The 26,106-nt window shown below is 41.9% G+C and overlaps 1 protein-coding gene across 7 annotated transcripts in view; it reads right to left on the reverse strand.

Annotated features, from left to right (window-relative positions):
- The window catches only part of PKHD1 (PKHD1 ciliary IPT domain containing fibrocystin/polyductin), a 366,705-nt gene that overhangs the window by 100,968 nt on the left and 239,631 nt on the right, over positions 1-26,106 (reverse strand). For all 7 annotated transcript variants that reach the window (XM_067544968.1, XM_067544965.1, XM_067544964.1 and 4 more), the window contains 4 exons: positions 18,223-18,360; positions 5,048-5,161; positions 2,675-2,762; positions 199-353 (listed from right to left, as the gene is read on the reverse strand). In XM_067544968.1, the coding sequence (XP_067401069.1) occupies positions 199-353; positions 2,675-2,762; positions 5,048-5,161; positions 18,223-18,360 (495 nt within the window). The remainder of the gene's footprint in view (positions 1-198; positions 354-2,674; positions 2,763-5,047; positions 5,162-18,222; positions 18,361-26,106) is intronic.

Raw genomic sequence — 26,106 nt, forward strand, 5'->3', positions numbered from 1 at the left:
GAAAAAAACGAAGATGAACAAACAAGGGTCAGGAATGCAGGTTCTCAGTGAGACCTAAAATGGACAGTTAAGGCAAAGCCATACAGAAAGTCTGATCCAGATGTCAGAGCAGCAGAAACAAAGGCTCTCACACCATGAGTAGGGAGAGTGTGGAGAGGATAAAGGAGAGGCAGGTGCTATATATAACAGATTTTTTACCAATATGCCTGTAGAGAAGACGTTCCTGGAATCTAATGCTGCGACCAATTATTTCTTTAAGCGTGACTACCTCAGCCTGGTGAGCATCATAGGAGGAGGAACTGATGACAATATTACCACCATGACTCCAGTCCACTTCATCCTCGACCCAAATCCTGTAACCCCAGAAAAGTTAAGTGAAATCCTGTTTAAGCTACAAGAACGGCTATTTTCATGGAATTCCTGAAAGAGAACAAAAATCTTGCCAAGGCAAAACTCGCAAACATTACTCAATGAGCTACATAAACCCACCTCCTTTAGTGCTTTGACACATACCTTTCTAAGAAGCTATGTAAGAGGAATGCAGTAAATCAGAGGAGCAACAGGACCTGCATAAACCATCATCTCAGCCACTAATCTTCTGAAATAGTGACCTAGGCTTTCATTTTCTCTCATTTTAACTAATTAAGTAATTCCTCCTTTTAGTTGTCAACTCTTCTCTGACTCTTTTGCTGACTCATGCTTGGAAGTTGAAATACAGCCTACAATACTTAGAATCATCTAGTAACTCAGTTTATTCAGTACAAAAACCCCCTCTCCTAGCTTAAAGCTCTTGCACTGACTTGCCCATCTCCTGTATCTAAACTTATTTCTTCCTGTCTATCTAGGTTCTTATTAGAACTGCTCAAAAATGTTAAGTGGAAAAGTTATTTTTCACAGAAAACAGCTTTTTTATTGAAATGGAAATGTCTTTATCTACCTTAGATATTTATACGGCCCCCAACACCATAGTATCTGAGGGCTTCATAATCTTTAATATAAGTACCCTATGAGGTAGGGAAGTTCTATTATCTCTATTTAAAAGGTAGGGAACTGAAGCACAGAAAGGCTAAGTGACTTGACCAAGGTCACACAGGAACTCTGTGGCAGAAGGGACTTGAACCCTAAATCTTAGGGTAGTGTTCTAACCATTGGACCATTCTTCCACTCATCCTTTTTTTCAATCGAAAACCACCAAATTGAACATTTTTCTCTGAAAACCAAGACAATTTTTGGTTTCCATTTGAACCTTTTTGGGTTTTGATTGTCAAAAACCTAAAAAAAGAAGAGTATATGTTTTTTACAAAAATCTGAAAAGAAAATTCAAGGAAATTTTTAATGAAAATTAACTTTTTTTTCTTTCATAGAAATTTTTCACGCAGAGAAAAAACAAAACAAAAATTTTCTGACCAGCTTTTGTTGTTTTACCATCCTCAGCACTAAGGTAACTAAGACCTATTGTCCAGTCATTCTTTATGCTCCTAAATAATGAGATATCCTTCCTTGTGGTGTCTCTACAGTGGCAATAAATCCTGTAGAATGGCCATCACTCTCAGGAACTGCTTCTCAACATCCATTATAAGGGACCTCCAGCAAATCTCATCTGGAAACCCGTGACTTCTCCTTGACCTCTCCAGCATCATCTTTTATAAATGACCCACTTTGATACACTGCATCAATCTTTATAAACCTGCTTTATAGTAAAGAAAGGCAAATGTAAAGAAAAAGTACGTAAACAGGTGGTTACAGCATTGGATTGGGACTTGGTAGATCTGAGTCCAATTTCTGGCTCTGCCATGATTTCCCCACGTGAACTTCAACAAATCACTTCATCTCTTTGTGCCTCTATCTTCCATCTCTAAAATGGCGATGATGATAATACTTCTTTCTCCAACCCAGTTCACCTACTGAGGCTGACCAGGGAATCACCTGACAGGAGCCTGGTAGGTCATACAGGGCAGAAGTTGCTCTATTTGCTTTCTCTTTTTTCACCAGGTTATGATGAAGGAAGCTGCTGCAGGAGCCAGATGAGGCATGGAAGGGAGGGCTGGACCCTGCCTACTGCAATACTGCTGGTCCCCCAAGGGAAGGGTGAGCTGCAGTGAGGGGAAATGCATGAAGGAGCTGCAGTGAGAGGAAAGGCATGAAGGGTTTATTATTTTTCTACGGACCTGTGTATTTCTAAGCAAAGAGCAGCAGCATTGTGGCACTCTGTACAACTGCCTGTGTGTGTGATATGCCACAATTATCACATGCCTCATCAGAGTCACAGAAGGGCTCACCCCTTCGGTGGGATTCTGGGAGAAGGTGTTTTTAAGTTACAGGGCGAGTCAGAGGAGTTAACACTGGTGCTAGGGGCTGAACAGCGGGGCTGTCTGATCACAAGTCTCAGGAGGGAGCGTTAGACAGAGGAGTCTGCACTCCAAGTGTGCCTCAGAACCCCAAGCCTGGGACACTGCCTGGGCTCTGTTCAGAATCTGAAGGCTTAAAACACCCAGGGATCCAGAGGCTGAGATTCCCTTCACAGCAATCTGGTGTGTTCCCTGTATGGATCTGTTACACTAGCCCATTGGTTCCTTATTTCAGTTGGCGCTTTTAGATGAGGCAACAACAACATCAGAAGTGAACATAGAAAGCCAAATCCATTACCTGGAGGCACGTGCAGGCAAAACCTCACCTTTCATTGCCTGGTGCAATGTCACTTCCAAGATGTGTCCAAGATTTCCTAGGATAAGCACTATGAATCTGCACCTTCCCATAAACCCCTGGAACAGAGGTATAGAGCCAAAAGGTTAGGAGAGAGCAAGACATCACCTGAACTCAGAGAACTTAATTAATGGCTTAATGCAAGGAAAAATTTGTCTTATGTGTTCAGAAGAGTTTTGAAGATTTCAACACATTTCACATCTGGACTAGACCTGAGATAACCACATGAACATTCATTTGAATTTCAAAGTGAATACTGCTCATATTCAGGACTAGAAATAGGTAATTACTAAAATAATAAGGTTTTGAATTACAAAGACTAGTAGAGGATTTAGTCACAGAACTCCCATTACATTGGAGTTGTGTAGTAAAATACCTAACTGGCTTTCAAAATCTTAATCTAAGTAAATAATACAAATTAAAAAAAAAAGAAAGAAAAGATAAATAGTAGAACTGAGTGAACACTGTAATTTCTGACCTATGGGAAATTCTGAGATTTCAACATCTGTTTTTGTACCAAATCAGGATGAAAAATTAAAATACTGAAACTTTTCACAGAATGAAACATTGTAAAATATTTAAATTTGGAAGTGGTGAAACCTTTTGTTTCAGCACTTTCTACTGGAAAAAAAAAAACAAAAAAACCATTTCGTGTTCCCAAATGGAAATGCTTAATTTTGGTTTGTTGAATTGACCTGAAACATTTAGAGTCAGTTCAACATTACGTAGCATTTCCCTATGTTGACACATTGCCTCATGGGAGTTGCAGTTTGGGTGTTGATGCCCTCATTCTCCCCTAGAAGAAGACTGCTCCTTTGCCAGACTACATCTCCCACAATGCACCATTCCACTTGGTTATAGGGGGAGACTGAATTGTATCATGGGAGATGTAGTTCAGTCAGGAAATCCAGCCCAGTCCACAGGACAGAATGGTGACATTGGACATCTGAACTACACTCCCATGGGGCAAAGTGCCACCATAACAAAAATGCAGTTTAGTGTGAACTGACCAAAATGAAATTTTTTGGATCATTTCAAGAAACTGAAATATTTCAAGTCAGGTCAAACCAGAATCATCGGGTTTCATCTTCAAGTTTATTAGATATTCTGATGCTGGGCTCCCCCAGTCTCTCCTGTTAAAGCTTTTCTACTTGGGATAAAAACTTAGAGAGTCAATGGGCCAGAGAAAGAGATAATATCACTCTAGAGCCTGGTAGTTAGAGAACTCACCCAAGATGTGGGAGAGCCAGGATTCAGACCCCTTGCTCCAATGACTCTTTAATTATTAATCCAAAGTGCAAACGCTTCAACAGGAGAGACTGAGGGAGCTTAATATCACAGTGTCCCATATCCCAATGGATAAGGAATTCACCTAAGAGGCTGCAGGTCCCCTTTCAAATCCCTCCCACCCTAAACCAGGGGATCTCTAAAGGGATGAGGGGGTTGTTATCAGTGCCTACAGAAAACAGTAGTGGCACCTAACTTCAAGAACGGGCTTGTGCCTAAGAATCCCAAGTAGAAGGAGGTGCCTCCCTTCAGCATGGATATAGATGCTGAATTCCTTGAGAGTAGCAGGGCCTAGAATACACCCCTCTCCTTGGCATCTCCTGTTGGCTACACTAGGTGGAGAGCTAATTAGTAGGATAGCTTTTGCAGAACTCATTCTTAGGTGCCTAGCTCCCTTCATTCATTGGAGAGGAAGCCTGAGTGCCTAATTTAGGCTTTGTGAATCCCAGTGATTTTCTCAGTGCCTAAATTCCTTTTTGAATCTAGCCTAGAACCCAAATTTTCTGCTGCCCACTTTTGTGCTTCAGGGTCATCCTTCCTCCTTTCACCATAAGCAGGCCCACTTCCACATAGATAAATGAGGTCTACAGCCATCAGAAACATAAAACATTAGGAAACCCAGAGAGCATCTGAATTTGAATATCAACAACATCTAGATTTGGAAATCTGAAATCAACTTGTGGCTTTACGAAAAGACAGATGATTATGAATATTAAACCAACGTGAATCTGAGTCCTTTTGGCTTTAGCTTTCATTTCCCAAATAACATTCAAGAGTCAGATTTTGAGATCCTTAATTCAGGCAACCTCTTACTGACTTCAGTGGAATTTTGCCTGGGGGAAAAAACTGAATAAAATCTCTAGTATTTGGCCTTATAAGGGTAGAATGGGAAAGATTCTTATTAGCTTCATATTACAAACCTCTCTCTCTTTCTCACTGAGACATTTTTCTGCAAATGGGTTGTGGTAGCACTATACAGTACCAGGCTCAAAAGCAGTAGATTGGCTATTCCACAATGAGCTTTTTCCATGAAAAAGCAAATATATATTTTTCATACCTAAAGTTCCTGGGTGGACGATGATTCCATCCAAACGATCACAATAAACTCCCTCAGATGCCCGAAGAAGGATCGATAGTTTCATTCCTCTTTCTAAGGGATGTTGAAAAGTACCTGCAATAAATAAAAGGGGAAAAATAGTTTCAATGGCCATTGTGATGATGGATGAAAGAAAGAAAAGAGTATATATTAGAATAATTGAATGTCTTTTCTAGAAGATATGCTCTAGTTCAAACAGGAGTTAATTCAGGGAAGTCCTAGGGCCTGTGTTATATAGGATGTCAGACCAGATGTTCACAACAGTCCTTTCTGGCTTTAGAATCTATGAAGAAGGCTGAGTTTAGTGATATATGCCTCAATTAAAGCAAACCATTTCCATATGTTTATCCTTCATCTCAGGATATCCCACAGATAGAAGATTATTTCAGGGAACTCCGAAACATGCTGAAGAAGAAGAATGTGCAAGAGATCTTCTCAGATCTGCCCTGTCCAAAGACCAAGAGAAGCCAGAACACAGAAGATTCTAGAAGCGCACTGCTAGCTAAGTAAGAGGTGTAGTGTGCAGGGTTTTGGTTTTGTGTAACATTAGTCCACCTTCTGTGGGAAGAGCAGGCTGAATAGTTTGGATCGTCTCCACCTCAGTAGATAGGGCACAAAGCTTTTTGGGGACAGATTAGCTAGAATAGTCAGGAGGGCATTAAGTTAATAACAAAAGGGGAAAGTGATAAAAGGGAAGATATTAGCTCTCAGCACAAAATCAAGATGTTCAGAACAAAGTTAGGCCCTGTCTACACTTACCTGTGAGATTCGGCGGCAGTTGACGGGAGTTACGCAAAGTACGCAAAAAAGTTGCGTAACTCCAGTCGACTGCTGAGCTTCTCTTCTGCGCTCCGTCTGCATTGCGCTGTGCCTACAGGAACATCGTTCCTGTCAACACAGTGCTATGCTACTTGTGTAGCTGGACTTAGTACGTCAATTTCTGGATCGACTGAGCGGGTCTGCACTGACCGCTCAGTCGATCCAGAGAAATCGATAGCCTTAATCAAGGAACCAATGGACACAAACAGAAGAAATTACTGAATTGCCTACACACCAATGGTAGAAACCTGGGTAACAAAAAAGGGGAACTAGAATTGCTCATTTATGAGCATAAATTAAATCTATTTGGTATTACTGAAACCTGGTGGGATGATTCCCACGATTGGAAAAATAAAATTAATGGTAATAACCTATGTAGGAAAGATCACGTGACTAAAAGGGGTGGAGGAGTGGCACTCTATGTCAAAAATGGCATTACCTGTTTCCAAGTCACTGATAACTCGGAAGAAAATGACCTTGAATGGTTATGGATCAATGTCTAACAGATAAAGCACAAGTTTGGGCATTAGTTGGGGTCTGCTACAGACCACCAGATCACACTAGGGAATGGATGACCTTCTCCTTATGTATCTATTTATAATGTGTAAGAAAAAAGCTGTATGTTCATGGGGAAATTCAATTTAAGTGACATATGCTGGAGGTCTCATGCTATCAGGAATAAAACATCTTTGGAATTTCTAAATATTATAGATGACAATTTCCTAACTCAAAAAGTGTTGCATCCAACATGGGGGAATTCTATAGCAGACCTCATCTTGACAGATAAAAAGGTGAAGAGATAAAGAGTGATCACAAAACTAAAATTTAATAATTTAGGTAGAAAGATCATGACTAGATCACATTTATAATGTTCAAACAGAATAAAGTCCAGACCAGTGATATATACACTTGGTGCTCTAAAACGGCCAGTTTTATAAATCTGAAACAATTATTAGCCAAAGCATCTGGGAGGAAGAATTTAATGAGAAAAATGTGAATGATAATTGGGAATTGTGTAAGAACATTTTACTAGATACACAAAAAGCCATAATCCCACAATCGAGAAAGACCATATTAGTTAAAAGATTACCCGGATTAGAGGTGAACTGAAGGCACTTATAAATAACTTCTCCTTTCTTTCATTTGTTTATATATATAGAAATTAATATAAATCAGAAGCTAAAAATTGCAGAAAATAGATAAGGGAAGCAAAGAAACACAAGGAAAAATCTGTGGCCTTCAGAGTTAAGAATAATAAGTATGAATTTTTTAAGCATATTAGGAAGAAAATGAATCCTGACAATTGAATTTGTCTATTATTAGATGAATGTGGTAGAATTAACAATACTGCAGAAAAGGTAGAAGTGTTCAATAAATATTTCTGTTGAGTATTTAGAAAAAAACAGATGCTCTAGTCATATCATATGATAGCACTCTTTCCATTCCAGTAGTATCTTAGGATGATGTTAAACAGAAGCTACAGAAGTTAGACATTTTAAATCAGAAGGTCCAGATAACTCGCATCCAAGAGTTTTACAAAAACTGGCTGAGGAGCTCACTGGATCATTAATGTTTTTCAATAAGCCTTGGATTCACCAAGGGCAAATCATGCCCAACCAACCTGATTGCCTTCTATGAAGAGGTGACTGGCTCTGTGGATGTGGGGAAAGCAGTGGACGTGATATACCTTGACTTTAGCAAAGCTTTTGATACAGTCTCCCACAGTATTCTTATCAGCAAGTTAAAGAAGTATGGCTTGGATGAATGGACTATAAAATGGATAGAGTTGGCTAGATCATCAGGCTCAACGGGTAGTGATCAATGGCTCCATGTCTCGCTGGCAGCCAGTCACAAGCGGATTGCCCCTGGGGTCAGTCCTGGGGCTGGTTTTGTTCAACATCTTCATTAATGATCTGGAGGATGGGGTAGATTGCACCTTCAGCAAGTTTGCAGATGACACTAAGCTAGGGAGAATGGTAGATACTCTGGAAGGTAGGTATAGGATACAGAGTGACCTAGACAAATTGGAGGACTGGGCCAAAAGAAATCTGATGAGGTTCAACAAGGACAAGTGCAGAGCCCTGCACTTAGGACGGAAGAATCCCAACCGCTGCTACAGACTGGGGACCGAATGGCTAGGCAACAGTTCTGCAGTAAAGGACCTGGGGATAGTGGATAAGAAGGTGGATATGAGTCAGCAGTGTGCCCTGGTTGCCAAGAAAGCTAATAGCATATTGGGCTGAATTAGGAGGAGCATTGCCAGCAGATCAAGGGAAGTGATTATTTCCCTCTATTCAGCAGTGGAGAGGCCTCATTTGGAGTATTGTGTCCAGTCTTGGGCCCCCCACTACAGAAAGGATGTGGACAAATTGGAAAGAGTCCAGTGGAGGGTAACAAAAATTATTAGGGGGCTGGAGCACATGACTTATGAGGAGAGACTGAGGGAACTAGACTTGTTTAGTCTGCAAAGGAGAAGAATGAGGGGGGATTTAATAGCAGCCTTTAACTACCTGAAAGGGGGTTCCAGGGAGAATGGAGCTAGGCTGTTCTCAATGGTAGAAGATGACAGAACAAGGAGCGATGGCCTCAAGTTGCAGGGGGGGTCTAGGTTGGATATTAGGAAAACGTACTGGAAGCACTGAAAAGGGTTACCTAGGGATGTGGTGGAATCTCCATCTTTAGGGGTTTTTAAGCTGCGGATGATTTAGTTGAGGTTAGTCCTGCTTTGAGCAGGGGATTGGACTAGATGACCTCCTGAGGTCCCTTCCAACTCTAATATTCTATGATTCTATGAATCAGCTGAACATGAACTCCCAGTGCAACAGAGTGACCAAAAGGGCTAATGAGATCCTGGGATGCTTAAACAGGGGAATTGCAAGTAGGAATAAAGAGATTTTACCTCTGTATTTGGCATGGTACAACTGCTGCTGGAATACTGTGTCCTGTTTTGGGTATCCACAATTCAAGATGGATGTTGATAAATTGGAGAGGGTTCAGAGAAAAGCCACAAGAATTATTAAAGAATTAGAAAATATGCCTTATAGTGATAGAATCAAGGAGATCAATCCATTTAGCTTAACAAAGAGAAGGTTAAGGGGTAACTTGATTACAGTCTATAAGTACCTACACGTGGGGAACAAATATTTAATAATGGGCTCTTCAATCTAGCAGAGAAAGATATAACATGCTCCATTGGCTGGAAGTTGAAGCTAGACAAATTGAGACTGGAAATAAAGTGTACATTTTTAACACTGAGAGTAATTAACCATGGGAACAATTTACCAAGGATCATGGTGGATTCTCCATCACTGGCAATTTTAAAATCAAGATTGGATTTTTTTTAAAAAAGAGATATGCTCTAAAAATTATTTTGGGGACGATCTATGGCCTTTGTTATACAGAAGGTCAGACTAGATGATTATAGTGGTCCCTTCTGGCCTTTGAATCTATGAGCTTTAAGAATGTTCTTATGTTCATCTTTAGTCAGCAAAGCATTTAAGCATGTGCTTAACTTTATCTTCACATTGACTTCACTGTGATTAGGCATATGCTAAAGTGCTTTGCTGAATTTGAGCTATAAAACAGACTTGAGCCATGGGTCATATAACCATGTTTAAAGTTAGAGGTCCTTGAAAATAGCCTATATATACAAAAACTAGACTGGTGAGGTTTGATAATACATAAAGCTCATACATAATATATTGAAACCTCATTCAAAATACTGAGAACACTTCCTCGCCCCCTATATCCTATAATTACAATTAGATTCTACATCAAGGTTCAAATGAGTGAGCTAACAGAGAAAATTTGACTGGGAAGTAGCAAAATATTAGAAGCAGTAAATATTTTAACCAGTTCTATGAAAATATGTACTTGAAACCAATTTATTTCCAGCACTGCAAGATTTATTATGGAAATTAAAATGAAAGAGAATAAACCATGTAGCATGCTTTGTAGTTTATCTCCCATGCAGTGCATATCAATTAAGCAAAAAAAGTTAGTTCAGTCTACAAAAGCTAAATACATATAGGATACAGAGGCAGTGTGGCCTAGTGATTAGTACCAGGAATCAGGGTTATATATTTGTACCCCTCACACTGACTCATTATCAAATTTAGCATGACCCCATGGCCAACACTTTGGGTGCCCATTTGGGGCCCTTAAGACCTTATTTTCAGAGAGCTTGCACGCTTGGAGATACAAGTGCAGAGTACTTCTAGCCTACCCGTAAAGACATGTGAATGTCATGAAGTTATCTGATCAGTTTATAAGGGTTAATTCTCACCATATACACACCAGTACTTATATAGCCCCATTAGCATAGTATTTGAGCTCTTCATGATGCCCCTGGGAGTAGGGAGATACAGATGGGGAACTGTGGCATACAGAGACTAAGTGGTTTCTTCAAGGTCACATAAGAAATCTAAGACAGAGCAGGGAATTGACCCGGAGTCTCTCAGACCTTTAGTTAGCATGCTTAACCACTAGACCATCCTATTTCTTTCTCCTGATTGCTCCTGTTCAGGAGCAATATTATCAGTTCTAATCCAGACCCAGTAAAATACTCTTTCAAGCCAACAGAAAGATGTTAATAGAGCAGAAGAGGGGAAAATGTTCAGAAAATTTTGGTGTGCAATGTTGCTCTTATCTTGTGGTGATAAGTCTGTACAGTAAACTGTTTTCCAACTGTGACTTCATTTATTTCACCAAGGGTAGTTTACAGTCTCAGAAGAAAATGGCCTAGCACTAAACAGATACAAGGGAGGAAAAAGTAGGACAGTTTTTGCCCTAGAGAAATATATGCAGAGTCCAGTAAAAGAGTTCAGCGTTCCTCTAAAATTAGAGATTAAATCAATTATGCAACACAAACTGCAGCAGATGTAAAACTAAAAAAATATCTGTGCAAAATTAGCCAGCCTCCTGTCATGTTCTTTTAATATTTAAAAATCACAGTTTTGGTGGAATATGAGAGAGAAAAAAAGAGAGAGAGAATTTTGCATCCTAAAGAAACATTCTTCTTTAAGAGCCTTTAAAAATAAATAAATAAATGAATAAATTAGCAAATTCAAGGTTCCCTAGAGGTGCCAGACTGACATCTCGAAAGATTCAAGTCCTCTGTGTATCATCTGAACAGATGCAGCACAATCTTCCCCCTCTCCATAGGTAATGCATCTCATACCTTTGCTGCTGGTCTTTCCTCTAGGGGCAAGGAGAGTATTCATTCTTTCATGATTCAGTCAATCCTTGGCCTCTTTGCTAAGACTGCCAATAACTGACGTGAACAGTTTTCCACTAGGAATTGGACCGTGACCAGAGATTCTTTTTAGAAAGGACGTCAGACAGACAAAAACATGATGACAACTTTCAGCCACTAGGGATCTAAGCCTAAAGCTTCGTTTCCCATTCCTAAAATCCCAAGTCATCCTTACTTCCTTGGATGATGTTCTCACCGTGCTGAGACCCCACAGTCCACTTTGGAGCCTTCTGTACTTCAGTTATACCTCACCCATTATACGCTTTTTCTAGCCACAACCATACCCCACCAAGTTGGGAATTTATAATTTTTGGTGAGAAATTTTTTCTTGGTGACTATAAAATTTTTATCTTTCTTTCTATCGATCGATCGGTTGATATAGCTGTGGTTCATTGGAAAGGATCAGATGAATACAACCAAACCTCAACTTACTTTAAAAAAAAAGAAGTACATTTCTAATGACTGCGGAGAAAAGCTTGAAAGCAAGAACCTAAATTCTCCAATACCAGAAGGAAAATTTGAAAAAGAACTCAAAATGTATTTTTTTTAAAAAAACCTATAATTCTTAAGTCAGTCTCATAATTTTTAATGCTATGTGTTGCCAACTCTATAACACTTATCAACTCTGCAGCGGTGTTGTGAGGACTGATTTGTTAAAGTTTGTATAGTGTTCTGAAAGACCACAGTATTGAGGATTATTGTAATAATTCACCCCCTTGAATTCATTCACATGGGTGTTTTCAGGCTCAGGAGATCAGGATTAGCATGCATGTGAGAGAAGGTGGACTAGAACTTGCATTAACCGGGCCCAATCAAGGCACATTGTTTTGCTCTAGCACTTTTTGACCATGGGAATGTTTTAACTACCCAGTTAATCTGTGAGATTGGCCCCTGGATCTGAGCACAGCAAACCCCTACCTACATCACTATGTCCTTACTGTTCTGCACTTGGCCCATGTGTGCCTGGGGACATATCCCATGATTCTTTGTGGTGAGATACTCTAGTATTCTTTCCCAGTCAGTTGTGGGAGAACTTGTCAGTCATTTGGGGGACTTGTGTGAAGGGCATTGGAAGACTATCAGCACGCAAGTAATTTTGCTTGGGTCCTCATTGTGATGTGGGCAGGTTCTAGCCCCAGTGAAAGCAGAGCCCCTGTTCTAATCCATCCTCCCAGCTGAGTAAGGTAACTCAAAGCAACTCCTAATTCAGGTCAGAGATTTTTTTTCTGTGGATGGTAGCGGGGGTTAAACTAAATCCCAGCTAAAAGTCTGGCTTAACTGTGATGTGAAGAATCATCGCTAAGGAAAGTCTACTTAAAACAGGGTGGGACTGAACGGAGAGAAAGCCAGTTGCACTCTGTTGGGGGGGAGGAGAGATTATTTAACACCTCACTTGTTATTCACTTAGGTCAGGCACCCAGATATTATGGTGATGAAGACATAATGCAACATCCCTCAGTTGGTCATCAGCAACAGGGAACAAACATGGGACCTCTTGACTTAAATATGTGAGCCCCTACTGCCTGAGCGAAGAGAGACAATTCTGTTCACTTAAAGGTTGTGGTAGATTCATAAACATGGACAAGTTGCTAAGGAGGAGTACAAAAGAATAACACAGGCATGTAGGGATAAAATCAGAAAGGCTATGGTACGAAATGAGTTATACCAAGCAAGAGATATAAAAGGCGGGAAGGGCTTTTTAAATACATTAGGAGCAAGAATATGATGAAGGAAAATATAGGTCATTTACTTAGTGTGGAGGAGAGCTAGTAACGGAGGACATCAAGAAGGCTGTGGTCTTTAATGACTATTTTGCTTCAGTCTTCATAAAAAAGGTTAATGATGACCAGTTACTCCACACAAATAATATTAACAAGGGGGAAAGAATGCAAGCCATATGGGGGTGTAATAAGAGGAATGTCATATGTAATTCATAGGAGGTAATCATCCTGTTCTATTCAACACTAGTGAGGCATCAGCTAGAGTACGGTGTCCAGTTCTGGGCACCACACTTTAGGAAAGATGTGCACAAAGTAAGGTAAATCCAGAGGAGAGCAACAAAAATGATAAATCATTTAAAAACACTTGACCTATGAGGAAAGGTTAAAAACAAATAGGCATGTTCAGTCCTGAGAAAAGAAGACTCGGGGGTGAGGGGACCTGTTAACAGTCTTCAGATATGTTAAGGGCTGTCATAAAAGGGACTATGATAAATTGTTCTCCATGTCTGTCAAAAGTAGGACAAGGAGTAATGGGCTTAATCTGCAGGTAGGGAGATTTAGGTTAAATATTAGGAAAAACTAGTTAAGATCTGGAATAGGCTTCCAAGGGAAGTTGTGGAATCCCCAACTTTGCAGGTTGATTAAGAACAGGTTGGGCAAGTAGCTGTCAGGAGACGTCTAGGTTTATTTGGTCCTGCCTCAGCCCAGGGGACTAGAGATGACGACTTCTTAAGGTCCCTTCCAACCCTACATTTCTGTGAGTCTATGAGACCTCTGTGATTCAGTCACTAAGGGAGACAGACAGCCACCATATAAACATATCATTAAACAAGAAAGAGGAAACAGGAGTAGATACATCTTTTTACACAGATTTTGCCTATTTCCAAACTGCATCCTGGACCTTATTTTACTTTCTGGATCCAACAGCACTTTTCACTGTTGTCACATTTCAGTTTGATTCTAGGTATAGTTGCTGACATTTTTTTGTTTTCCATATCAAGCCCTTTCAATTATTTCCCAGAGTTGTTGGTGTCTCCGTTCCCTGTAGTTGCTGCTTTCCTTTGCAGCACTGCTACACAACACTGGTTGTAAAAGGAGACCAAATAATCTCTGTGCTTAGAATATTTTGCTTTCCACTAGCAAGAATATTTTGCAGAATTAAGTGTAGTGTCAGTTTGATGCATTACCTGATTCCAAGCCTTCTTGGATTCTATTGGGTCATCTATTCCTGAACTCTGGTCTGTGGACATCCAGACTGCAGAATATTTAGTGGGGTCAGCAGAGAACTCACTTGTCACATAATGCTGGCTTCTCTTTCTCCTTTATAGCTGGTTCATCAGGTATCCAGGCTTTTTATTGCAAAGAAGAGCCCAGAAGCCTGAAAAAGCAGCTGGAAACAAGGAGGAGCCAGACAGCTGCCTCTAATAGGGGCTGCTGATACCTAAGAGGAGAAGATGAAACAAAAGCTTCTCCCATGGACCAGCGCCATCAGTGGGACTGGAGCTGCCAGCTGCTAGTGGGAGATGAATATCCAGGGAAGCATAAAAGAAGAAAATAAAATGGCCATGCAATGTGTGTCCAGGAGGAAAAGAACCAATTGACATGGGGAAAGCAAGGTCTAAAGTGAGGGAAGGAGGGGGATGAACTACGGACAAGCAGGAGACAGTGTGATTAGCTTTTTCCAAAATGGACAAAACATTTAACACATTAACAATTAGAAACACATTAAATACTTTCTTCCTACTACTTCCCATGTAAGCAGCTGCCTTAGTTACCACAAGGATGTTACATGACTGCACGTGGGACAGGAAGTGGGCACATGAGATAATATCTCGTGCTCCACACTATAGAGATGTTTGAGAACTTTGAGAATGCCTATACAGTACACCTGGGTCATACATCCCTCACCTGTCCTGAGTACACCCCTGAGGCTGGGTGTCAGTCAGCTAGATCACATGGTCTGATGTGTTCTTGCTTAATCATCCCATGAACCTTTGTCAAGTGTCAATTGGGAAGACAATAAAGAGGGATCTTACTCTATCTGATTTTTTCCAGTTACATAAACAGTATGGAAGTTGGTGCATTACGGCTTTCACACCAAAAGCAACAGAGACTTCAGAAATGTCTGGTGCATCATCTTCAGGCAATCAAGTCAATAGTTAATAATGACCTTAGGCTTCTGGCCAAAATGGGAGACAAGACTGACAAGCAGCCATCACTAGAGATGCAGAACAACATCTGTGACAAGTCTGAGACTAAAAAAGTCTCTATGGGTAATTGTTGAGTGATTAGGCGTAGCCCTGTTTTACTCTGGTGTGACAGGCAAAACCAGATAGTCTGCCAGTAACGAACTGATTATATTACAGGGTGCAAAAAGGATTTCAATGGGCCCATCATGAGAAAAATAACTTCAGCATTTTGGTGCTTCCTTATCAGAGAGGTGTGAAAACCGGTGGCTTTGCTCAGCAGTGGAATTCACAAATGTTTTCTTTCTGTTTCATTCCACTGAGATTTGAACCTCAACTCTGAGTTTTGGGTCAAAAGGAACTCAGTAATCCCAAAGTGAAACCGAGCAGAAACTGCTGAGAAGTTGAGGCTGACATTTTTTGAGTGGCTGCTTCTGACACGGATATGCTAGTGCCATTTGCAAGTCACAACTTTGCTGAGCCTCAGTTCCCGCAGCTGGAAACTAGGAATGATGATAATTTCCTACTTCATACCCACAGGGGTGCTGTAAGGTGTAACTAAACAATGTTTCTAAAGCATTATTGTAACTATCTTTGAACCAGGGAAATACAGAGCTAAAAGTCTAAGCCCACTAGCTAGGAGCTATAACAGACTGTATCCCCCATGGATCAGGTACCGAAGGGACTCATAGCACACACTGACCAGTGGATTACATTGTACGTAAATGCAAAACGTTAGTAAATCCCATCAGAGATGTCTCAGGTGTTCTGTGCCCCGGCATGCATCTCTTTATGCTCGGGGGCACAGACACACGGACTCATCTTAAATTCACATCCCTGTTTCATTTCAAGTTAACGTTTTGCCAAAATTGCTGGAATATCATTGAAGTTTCACAGACGCTGAAATCTTCCCCTTTTTTTTTTTCTTGCAAAGAATATTTCTCCTAGCAGTAGTCCTACTTTCATTCCTGTACTTTAATCAACCTTCTCTCAAATCAAAGATCCAATGCTCTAATGTACAACAAGGTTCAACTAAGAGTTATTTATAGATCCTGAGTTAAATGTGCAGGACTGAGAACTAGAAATCAGGGCCTGAGGTCCTATTCCTCCCTAGACTTTGTGTGTGGCCCAGGCAAGTCATGATGACACTCTAGGTATATCTACACTGCAATTAGATACCCCCGGCTGGCCTGTACCAGCTGACTCGAGCTCAAAGGGCTCCGGGAAAAGGACTGTTTAACTGTGGTGTAGACATTCAGGCTCATGCTGGAGCCCTGGTTCTAGGACCCTGTGATGTGGAAGGATCCCAGCTGTCGGTGCCCGAACTCCTACACTGCAATTAAACAACCCCTTAGCCTGAGACCTGTAAACCCAAATCAGCTGGCACAGGCCAGCCGCGGGTGTCTAGTTGCAGTGTAGACATACCCTCTGTGACCCAGCTTACCTATCTGTAAAAAGGAACAATGATATTTAGTCAGTAATGGTTGCACCGGAAACAGGACACTGAGAAGTTACATGGGAGGGAGGACGTTGGTATGTGGATCAGACAGTGTCAGTCTCAGATCCCGCTTAGGCAATTCTCAGTGCTGATGTCCACATCTATTAACTTTGTTTACTAAACTGTCTCATTATCTATTTTCTGTCAGGATTTCTTTAGGGTGTGGTGGAATTGGACAGATGGGCTGAAAAACCTTCCTTTGGGCATGGAATGCACATGATTGGACAGATGGGCACCAAGAAGCTGCCTTCAGGCCTGGAACACGTGGGAAGACAAAAGGGGGGGGAAATATCATCTCCCATTTTTACAGCCAAGTGTAAAAGCCAAAAGAGAATGCTGTGGGCAAAGTGAAGTCTTTGTATGCAGCTACCCCCTTTTAAAGCAGAAACTGGAACAAGAATCTTTCTCCAGAATGCTGTCCAAAGAATCTACAGGTGTAACTACCTGTTTGGCGATTAATGCTGGCATTACTCCATAGCTATATGCTCAAGGGGAGTTTATGTAGCAACGAAGCACATCAGTATTTCTAAATAAGTGTTTTAGGCAGCGGAACACATTTGTTTTCCATATACACATACATTTAAACTGCAAAACGTTGGGGGCAATAAACTACCAAGAATATGTAAAGGTGCATTGACCTCCATTGTTACCTTTCAAGCTTTTTTTTCATAGCAAAACTCAAGGCAATAAAATCTCTCTTTTGCTAAAGCTGTATTAACTAGCCAGTCCCTTGAGATGAAGAACAAAGAAATCCCAGAGTGGATTCCTCAGGAAGGTGATTACTCAAATAAATTCTCATTTTAAAGTTCATAAAACCAATCTTGAGAAAGGTCAAAGAGTGACCAACTCACTGATCTGAGCATCCTAAGGATTCCTGTAAGTAAATAAAATGCCCGGCTTTATGAAGCTTCATGTTTAAAGAGAATTCTGGGAGTAATTACTTTTCTGGGGAAAGGCATTGGTTTCTTCATTGTGAACAGTATGTAACAGACCCAGTGACATTGGGGACACTTATGGCATAAAAACTAGCACCCCATGCCATATTCCCCAAGAATCCCAGACACCCCTCTATTCTGAGGTCAGGGTAGAACATGCCAGGTAGGCCACTTTTATGTCAGTTCAGGATTTCTGTGCCTTTTGGGAACGCTTAGTTGCCTTCTTGCGTTTGGTGTTAAATGCCCTCCTTGCCACTTATGCAGGCAGAATGTTGGGCACTGAAAGTTCGGCACTGCTCCCACATCCAAGACGACCTAGTCCCTGTCCCGAAGAGCTTACAATCTAAGAAAACAAGTGCCATATGAAGGGCAGGGAGGCGGATACAATCCTCGTGCATGGGTTTTATACTCATTAAGTAAAATCCTGGCCCCAGTGAAATCAATGGGAATTTTACCATTAACTTCAATGGGGCCAGCTTTTCACCAGTTATATACATTTAGTTGTTAAGTATGCATTAGCTGTACACATTAGATCATCTCCTCAATCTATCCATTCTCCGTTGGCCTTTTTCTTGTATGCATCACAGAAGAAGCAATGACCTGCTTGATGATAAGGCCTAGCGCCATCACGCATGATTTCATAGTATTTGCTGTTAATTTTATTTTAAATCAAATCAAATAAAATCCTAGCTTCAAGAACATCCTCTGGTCATTCTCACTTACCCACTTTCAATTCACCACTTGCAACCACTATACAGGTGGCACTAAGGACATTGCTGGAGTTGACTGGGAATTCCAGAGTCCCCAGTACATAGAGACCTCTCAGAGGAGGAAGAGTTGTATCCACCAGGATGGTCCTGTCTGAGAGAGAGAGAGAGAGAGCAATGTCAATATACTAACATGATATGTGATATGAAGATGGAAAATGAGTGTGATGGGGTGCACAAGCCCCACACTAGACCGGCAGGGGTCAATCCCACTCTGTGGGCTGAGGAGGCCATGCCCCCTCGGCTCTAATGGACATGTTCTACCTGCAGCCTCAGTACAAAATAGAGCACCCCAACTCAGTTGGGGATGACCGCAGAGAAGAGAGGATGCACCTGGCAGGCTCCTACCCGGGTGCGGCTGGAGCCCCAGTCCACAGAGGCCAAAGATGCCGCAACCCAGGCAGGCACCCCACTGTCCACAGAAGCTCAGAGGGAATGGAGTCACTGGGAGCTTGACCAGCCAATAATCCCAGAGACCCAGGTGGATAGTGGACCTCAACCCCAGAGAACGAGATAGGAAGTAACCCAGGGAAATTAGACTTTGGTCCGGTTGTAGAACTGGGAACGAGGCAGTGTGTTTCGACAGGATCCCTGCTAACCTACGGACGATCCATTCGCCAGGGTACTGGATTGGGACCAGTGCAGCAGGGTGGGCCTGGTTCCCCGTACCCAGGCTGCCCCCCACCCTCGGATGGTGGCCCACCACCCCCAACTCTGGCCATTAGGCCATATCGCCCTGACTGCAAGGGCAGCCCGATTGACTCAGGCCATGGAGCCCTGAAGTGCTGGGTGGACAGTTAGACCTAACCAGGGGGCCACAATCCCCATTCCCTCACCCCAAAAGGGGAACAGGTGGTACAAGCTCTGCGACAATGAGGGTAAATCTCTAGAGATCATGGTCACTTAAGTATGTGCTTTACTTTAAATTTTGCTTGACAAATTCGGACTGGAAATAAGTTGTAAATTTTTAACATTGAGAGTAATTAACTATTGTAACAACTTGCCATGAGTCATGATGGCTTCTCCACCACTGGTAATTTTTTAAATAAGAGATTGGATATTTTTCTAAAAGATATCCTTTAGGAATTATTTTGGAGAAGTTCTATGGCCTGCGTTATACAGGAGGTCTGATTAGTGACCACAATAGTCCCTTCTTTCTATGAAACTACAAATCTACTTAGATTGTAAATACTCTTGGACTGTAACTGTCTTTGTTCTGTGTTTTTACAACATCTACCACAATGGGGCCTGGTATGGCAATACAAATGTTAAACAACAACTACATGCTTAAGTCCTATTCACTTAAATATGAATCAGTAAATACGAATCAACAAAGTGAAACAGTAGAACAATGTTAAAACCGGTCTCACATGACAGTCGTATGTTGTAATTTACGCACTTTGGTGACATGATCAATCAGTGATTAACAGTGGGATTTTCAGATGTGGTCAGCACTGGCCTAACTCTGTGGCCTTTGAAGTTAATGGAAGTTTTGATACTAACTCCAGTGGGAGCAGATAAAGTAACAGTAGAGAAGCAGTGTGCTCCATTGGATAGGGAACTGAGCTTCAGTTCAGGAGACCACTTTCTATCTGTGGCTCTGCCGTTGATCTCACCTTCTCCCCCTCAACTGTGGTGTGTGTCACTGCAGGAGATGAATGATTTTATGGTCACTTCCCCTCTTCCTCTCCTTGTCAGTGTAAGCTTTCTGAGACAGAACCTGTCTCTTACTATGTGTTTGTAAGGCACACAAAGGGTGTAGCTTTTAGGTGTTATTGTAATGATAACTAGCAATTCTGAATATCCCACCATAGCACAAGTTCTTTGTAAAAATGCGAGCATGTAGACTGTGCACTATTTACATGCTACTAAAGCATTCAAAGTAGGGAGTCGTCTTCTTATGTGGCATCTCTATTACGGGAGCATTGCAACCATGGTAGCCCATTCTGTATGATCCTCTGCTCATCTCTTTGTAGGTGAATAGTCCTTTTTGTTTCACCCTGGTTAACACATCATCCCTCATCCATCTATTTTCTGTCTCATGTTCTTCTGGCATTAACTTTCCCTTTCAGTACTTCTAAACATGCATCACCCACTGAACTCCTTAAATGTGCCCAGAAACGCTAAACTTTCTTTTGAGAAGACCTGTGACTAGCATTTGGCGGGTTCCAACCATCTCCAATGCTTTTTTGCTGGTTGCACTGTGTATCCATGATATTATGCATACTAGGCAGTCAGAGGGAATTCAAATGTGCATAGGTCTTGTGCTCTCCCACAGCACAGAGCTGAATTTTACCCTCCGGGGCCTGACCTAATTCTTTTAAAGTCAATGGGAGTCTTTCAGCACACTTTAGAGAACGTTGGTGCAAGGCCTTTAAATTGTGGTTTTCACTCCCATTCTTTTCAGCAATTGGCTTCTGGATGCGACATGCTGTGGTGACACCTCTCTCTTCATCACTGGACACTCCCGGACAAATGAAAATCTAAATGCTTTCTTGACAGAGGGCTCCAGGAAAGTGTTGGTGTTTCATACCACTAAGACCCCGCAGTAGGCAGATATAAGGTAACCAACTCTCAGGGGAACCAACTCTCTCCTTGCTACCAATAATTAGAGATCGGCATAAGCATTTAAGCATAAAGGTTTATTAACCTTTTCAAAGATGCTGGGGATTTTTTCTTTTTAAAGGATACTCTTGTTATTCATAGTGATATGTCTAACCTGTTTGTGAATCCTGATAAGCTCTTGGCCTCAGTGATATATTGTAGCAATGAGTTCTGCATTTGAATTGTGGGTCACGTGAAAACCGGATAAATGGACATTATCTTTTCCTCCTCTCCTGTGGTCTCTCTCTCTGACCGAAAGTGATGAAAGGCTTTATACATGTCAAGTCAACACTAACTTTATGAGTTTTCATGATACTTGCAAAATACCCAGAAGACTCTACTCTGTCTTCTTCAGGCAAAACTCCCATTAATCTCAAAGCCAGTTTACCTTGAGTAAGGACTGAAAGCCTGATGTTACTCTCATTGGACTAGACGGTCTCCTGCTGTCTAAGCAGCAGCGTTACCGAGCAGCCTAGGTAAAGGACACCTTTTATAACTGGAACTGCAAAGACACAGAGGGGATATAGCTAGATGGAATGTAATTGTTCGAGCTGACGTACTCCTCTTGTGAAAAGAGCCATGAAACCATTAATGATCCCAAGTGCCTAGGACCTCAGTTTTACACCTTATCCAAAGGATACAACTTTCAACAGCCCTGCACAACATCATATTGGTGATACTGGTTCATTACTGAAGGAAGAGTATCTTGTAGTATCTTGTAGTGTATCTTTAGAGATCTTCCTAAAGGCTCAGCCCTTGTGTGCTTGTGAGACCTGATGGGATGAACTAAAGACTATGGAAAGATTCTCTCCTGTGAAAAAATTAGTATGTGAGCATGTCATTAAAGACTGCACACAGCATACACACAAGGAAGCTGAATTAAGGTTACATGGGCAACCTTAATTCAGACATTTCCTAACTTTTGAGAGCTTGACTTTACAACCTTAATGTTCTTGACATGTAGGATTTTCGCTTCTTTTTTTTTTTTTCTCTCTCTCTCTCTCTCTCTAATTTAAAAACAATCTGGGGAAAAAAGAAATTCCATCATGTGGATCCATACTGACTGTAACTTGAGTCAACAGCAGCGTTCGGACCTTGAGACCCACAACAAATCCTCTACAAATTGAGCCAATGGAGTAACTCGTAGCAGTAGGAGGCTGATAACCTCCATGTGAACCAGCCACTAGAGAAGTGAGAGATACACACTTTCTAAGCGAGTTTCACAGCAACTTGCTGACGAAAGAGAGATGGTGAGACTCAGGGTTCCTGGATCCAATTCCAGGTTATGGAAGGGAATGTTCAATAATGGTTGCAATGACATCTAGCACTGGGCCCAAGAGCCTGACCCCATCCCCCTCTCCTCCTATTCACTCACCAGCTCCTGACCAATCCCTGCTCTTACACAACCCCCAATCCACTGAATCATGACCCACACCCTATACTCCTATCCAACCCTCTAGTTACTGCCACTGCTCACCCACCACTCCCATCCAACCTCCATCCCACCCCACCTCCTGACCCCTCCCCCTTCTCCCATCCAACCTTCATCCCACCCCACCTCTTGACCCCTCCCCCTTCTCCCACCCAAACTCCACCCCATCCCATCTCCTGACCCTTCCCCTTCTCCCATCCAACCCTCCACCCCACCCCAGCTCCTGATCCCTCCCCCTCTCCCCATCCCCATCTCCTGACCTCTCCTCCTCTGCTCCTATATCCCCCCCAATGTCCTGCTTTTCTTCCCCTTCCATTCTCACCCCATTTCCCACCTCCTATCCTCACCCATCACTCCCCCACCAGTCACATCTGGCTGTTTCCTCTCTGCTGCCTGGGCATTAGCAGAGGGAGCCGTGAGAAGGCAGGGGAGGCAGTCTCTCCTCTCAGTTCCCGTGTCTGCCACCACAGCAGCCCCTCACTGCCGGAATGAGCAATTGCACCCAAATTCCTGTTGAGCCCCTGCAGCTCCGGGCTGGAGCATGCTCAGCACAGATTAAATCTTCAGTGAATTTAGCTGCCAAACTGGAACAAGTGTCCACTGAGCATGTGAGCAGAGGCTCAGAACTTGGGAAAATCTGAGAAAATATTCACAGAGATAGCAAAACAATGGTGTACAAGGCCCTTTGTGTGAGGGACAGAGTCCTATTCCCAGAAGAGCTAACTGAGACAATCAGAAGGAGTAAAACACTATATTGAGTGAAACAAGACAGTGTGAATGGAATAAAGAGGGAGATGCTGTTAAAATGATCTTGTGGAAAAGGCTTATATTAAGAAATTACTGCTCAAGAGTATGGTAAAATGCTGCAGTTGACAAAGGCCGTAAGTATATTCATCAAACATACAGTGAAACGTTTTTACAAGAAGAAGGAGTGCTCCTAGGCATAACATTTATATGTCAAGTTTCAGCCTGGAACAGATATTTTTTGCTGAGTTGCACATCCTTAGAAATAAGGGTTTATAAATGAAACACTGATTGCTCTGTAACTAGAGCTTCGTGCATGTGACCCTAGAATAATGATGGGAGGGAGCAATTCTGACCCTCAGAGGCACGTGTGCAGACCCGATGTGGTTTCACGGGTGCAAGAGAAGGCAGAATTTTTGCCTGTTTGGTGGGTGTGTGAGGAGACAGAGATATATTCTGCAGAAACAGCAGAGGGCTCCGTTGCAGAGTTAATTTCCTTGCACACTCGAGGAGAAAAAGGAACTGATGGGGAGAAGAGTGTTTACGCATTTGATATATTCCTTGCAGCTCACACCTAACTGCCTCATGTGAGGAGCTCTGCAAATAACACAGTGAGATGGCTAGTCAGTGCCTAAAATCAGCGACTTTAGGTCAGATGGCTCAAGGAGAATTATCTCTAGAGCAAGGAAAAACTGTATTTGTTTTCTCTCTTCCTCCAAGAAATTCACTTTGCCACAAGCAACTGCAATAAGAAAATAATTCAAATCTAAGAGGGCTACCTTTCATTTTATGTGTACTTCCTGCAGACAAAAGCTCACAGCCATAATGTTTGGGTGTACAACACTGCGAATTCACTAATGATTCCAGCAATGACAGAAAATGCCTTTGATCAATCCCATTGCTATATAAAACACCATAGCATGCCATTGAATGGAAATCAGGCACAACAGACAAGCTATTATATGAGATACAGTACTCGAGCATTCATCTCTTCAAACGGAAAAAGTTCAAAGAAAATCAAAATCAGAAAATGAATAACAGAGTGGATTCTACCACTAAAAAAAAAAGGGGGGGGGGGGAGCCAGAGGCTACATGATATCATATCTAGACCTTTCAAACCAACATTCCATTGCCTAGAATTATAACATCTTCTCCTTCCACCCAATATGCAATGTGTTAGGAGGGTGTCATACTGAAAACCATACACCAAAGCACTGAAAATCTGAGGGGCTGGGGAACTAATCCATTCCAGGATATGGCCTCAAATCATAGAAGATTAGGGTAGGAAAGGAATTTAGGAGATCATCTAGTCCAACCCCCTGCTTGAAGCAGGACCAACCCCAAATAAATCATCCCAGCCAGGGCTTTGTCAAACCAGGCCTTAAAAACCTCTAAAGATGGAGATTCCACCACCTCCCTAGGTAACTAATTCCAGTGCTTCACCACCCTCCTAGTGAAACACTTTTTCCTAATATCCATCCTAGACTTCCTTCACTGCAACTTAAGACCATTGCTCCTAGTTCTGTCATTTACTACCACTGAGAACAGCCTAGCTCCATCCTCCCTGGAACCCCCTTTCAGGTAGTTGAAGGCTGTTATCAAATCCCCCCTCATTCTTCTCTTCTGCAGACTAAACAAGCCTAGTTCCCTCAGCTTCTCCTCATAAGTCATGTGCTTGAGCCCCCTAATAATTTTTGTTGCCCTCCACTAGACTCCTTCCAATTTGTCCACATCCTTCCTGTAGTGGGGGGCCCAAAACTGGACAATACTCCAAATGAGGCCTCTCCACTGCTGAATAGAGGGGAATAATCGCTTCCCGCGATCTGCTGGCAATGCTCTTACTAATGCAGTACAACATCCCGTTAACCTTCTTGGCAATCAGGACACACTGCTAACTCATATCCAGCTTCTTGTCCACTGTAACCTCCAGGTCCTTTTCTGCAGAACTGCTGCCTAGCTCATCGGTCCCCAGTCTGTAGCTGTGTGTGGGATTCTTCCATCCTAAGTGCAGGACTCTACACTTGTCCTTGTTGAACCTCATCAGATTTCTTTTGGCCCAATCCTCTAATTTGTCTAGGTCACTCTGTATCCTATCCCAGCCCTCCAGCATATATACTGTTGGCCCAATCCTGTTTTTATGAAATACCTGAAAGAACAGAACCACAAACACCCCATCCCCTCTCTTCCTACCAAAAGGCACTTCAGCCTGACACATTGTAACTTTAATCAAAAGTTACAACCTCAACTGACTCTTATTGTTCTACCCTTTGAAATGTTCACTTCAGCCTTTTTTAAATATCCATTTACTGCATAATAATTCAAGGCTGTCTTTACTTTCTATAATTCTCTTTGGTTTAAGATTGTTTGTTAAACCACTCCACTGACTATTTTATCTGTTAATTTTATCCATTTTCAATATATTTGTAAAAACCCTATTTTAAGTATAAGAAGCCACACTGTGAAATGTAATATACCGACCGCATTGTGAAAGACACTGGCAAAAAAAAAAGAAAAATGAAATAATGTTTGCTTTAAAAATAATATGTGAATTCTTCAGCTAGGAGTTGGCACTGAGTGATTGAAGTGTGAATGGCTGAGCAATTGAGATGGGTGTAGACAGGGAGAGTGATTGAACAATTGGTCTGAGTAAGGGATGTCGAAACAGAGGAAGAAAACACCAGCCTCACCTAAAACGTTTGAGGGTGGAAGAAAGGAGCGAAGATAATAACTTTTACCACTCAACTGGCCAAAGAGGAGCCCACCCTGATAACTTTGGAGTCAGCCCACTTCAAAGAACAAAATCTGATCAGGCTTGCAACAATGTGGGTGATTAGGGATCACACTAAATGCAGATGCAGCATGACAGAGCAAAAACCCATAGACTTACATGGGGTCTTTTCCCTATAAAATGGGACAGAAAGATGAAGGCTGGAGGTTTGGGTCTACATCACCACACCAGCCAAGAGTACCAGTGTGCATCGGCAGAACCTTGCTCCTCACCCTCGTGCTACAGTCATCTGGCCATTGACTACCACGAGCACCAAGAGGCTGGTAATTATA

This window comes from Emydura macquarii, unplaced genomic scaffold (genome assembly GCF_026122565.2).
Source record: "Emydura macquarii macquarii isolate MOO-44397 ecotype Brisbane River unplaced genomic scaffold, CSIRO-AGI_Emac_v2 contig_1041, whole genome shotgun sequence".
Lineage (NCBI taxonomy): Eukaryota > Metazoa > Chordata > Testudines > Chelidae > Emydura > Emydura macquarii.